Source organism: Sorghum bicolor, unplaced genomic scaffold (assembly GCF_000003195.3).
Source record: "Sorghum bicolor cultivar BTx623 unplaced genomic scaffold, Sorghum_bicolor_NCBIv3 super_3309, whole genome shotgun sequence".
Lineage (NCBI taxonomy): Eukaryota > Viridiplantae > Streptophyta > Magnoliopsida > Poales > Poaceae > Sorghum > Sorghum bicolor.
Window position 1 is genome coordinate 1 of NW_018397244.1, and position 1,177 is coordinate 1,177.

A 1,177-nucleotide genomic window follows, 5' to 3' on the forward strand; every position below is an offset into this window, starting at 1 on the left:
CCCCTCTCCACGTGAGGCAGAGCCCCCAGACCGTCAGTCCCTGTTGCCATACTCCTAGTGGGCCTCGTCCCCGTGCTCCTGTTGGCATACAAGTCGGCCCTGTCCTTCTGTTCTAGGTAATAAGGCACTCCGGTTGCTCGGGTAAAAAAATATTAATTGGTAAGCCTTAGGTGCAAACTGTGATAAGCCCGACAATGATTATATGAATGTGATGTCAATGCATATGCAAGTCTGGTTGCCGGTCATCGTGCCGTTATGTTTATTGCAGGTTTTGGAAAGCTTGCCGTGTAGGGAGGTGCTGCCGAAATTTTGAACTAACCTATATGCTATTTTTCTACAGAGCAAGACCCGGTCCGAGCCTGCCCGGAGTACCTTGACGACCCCTACTGTCTTCCTCGACGTCACCCTAGGTATGAATAACCCCTCTTCTTGTCCCCCATGTCCCTGTATCACGTAACCTGGTTAGGCGTCTCCCGTTCGAAAGGGATACGACTGGAGGTATGCACATCTTTGCATATCTACATCGTATCTGTTTCGGATTGTCCACGTTTTTTGGACAGCCCGTGGATATCTACATCGTATCTGTTTCGATGCACTCCAGGTTAGTCAAGGGTGACTTGCTGTCCATTAATATTTACACCTTAGTTACGTTTGGAAAACTGAAACTTTGGTACTATCTGTTGTAGGCCGAGCTACAAAATGAGAAGAAGCAGCGTGAGGAGACAGACGCGAAGCTTGTGGCCACAAGTGCGACGGTGGAGGCCCAGAATGCGGCGCTGGCAATGCAGCAAACAAGGCTAGAGGAACTAACGAAGTTCCTAGCAGCTGTTGGCGAGAAGTCCGGTTTGTCCTTGCCACCAGAGCTCCTCCATCCCCTCCCTTTGCCGGTGCCTGTTCTACCTACTCCTGTGAGTATAATAAATCGATTGCTTTCGCTTCTTTGCACAAATTCTTTCTGACAAATTTAAGCGGATCTTTTTGTTTTGCAGCAACAGTCGGCGGGTTCGAATCCTACTCCTGCAGCAATTGCAGAAGGCATACCCTCACCAGGCGTTCAGTACCCACCAGGCGGAGCCCCAACGTCTTGAGATGCAGTGGTAGTGCTTGTTGTGAACTTGTGTTGTGAACTTGTGGAGACAACGTATGCACTTTGTGAAAGACCTAAACGCTCTGTATG

At 49.4% G+C, this 1,177-nt stretch overlaps 1 protein-coding gene across 1 annotated transcript; it reads left to right on the forward strand.

Annotated features, from left to right (window-relative positions):
- Positions 1-560: 560 nt before the first annotated feature.
- Positions 561-1,130, forward strand: LOC110431592 (the record flags this gene model as incomplete). The annotated part of the gene is made up of 3 exons (XM_021450701.1): positions 561-601; positions 687-908; positions 990-1,130. Coding segments are annotated over 3 exons (362 nt in total), but the record flags the coding sequence as incomplete, so codon positions are not given.
- Positions 1,131-1,177: the final 47 nt, after the last annotated feature.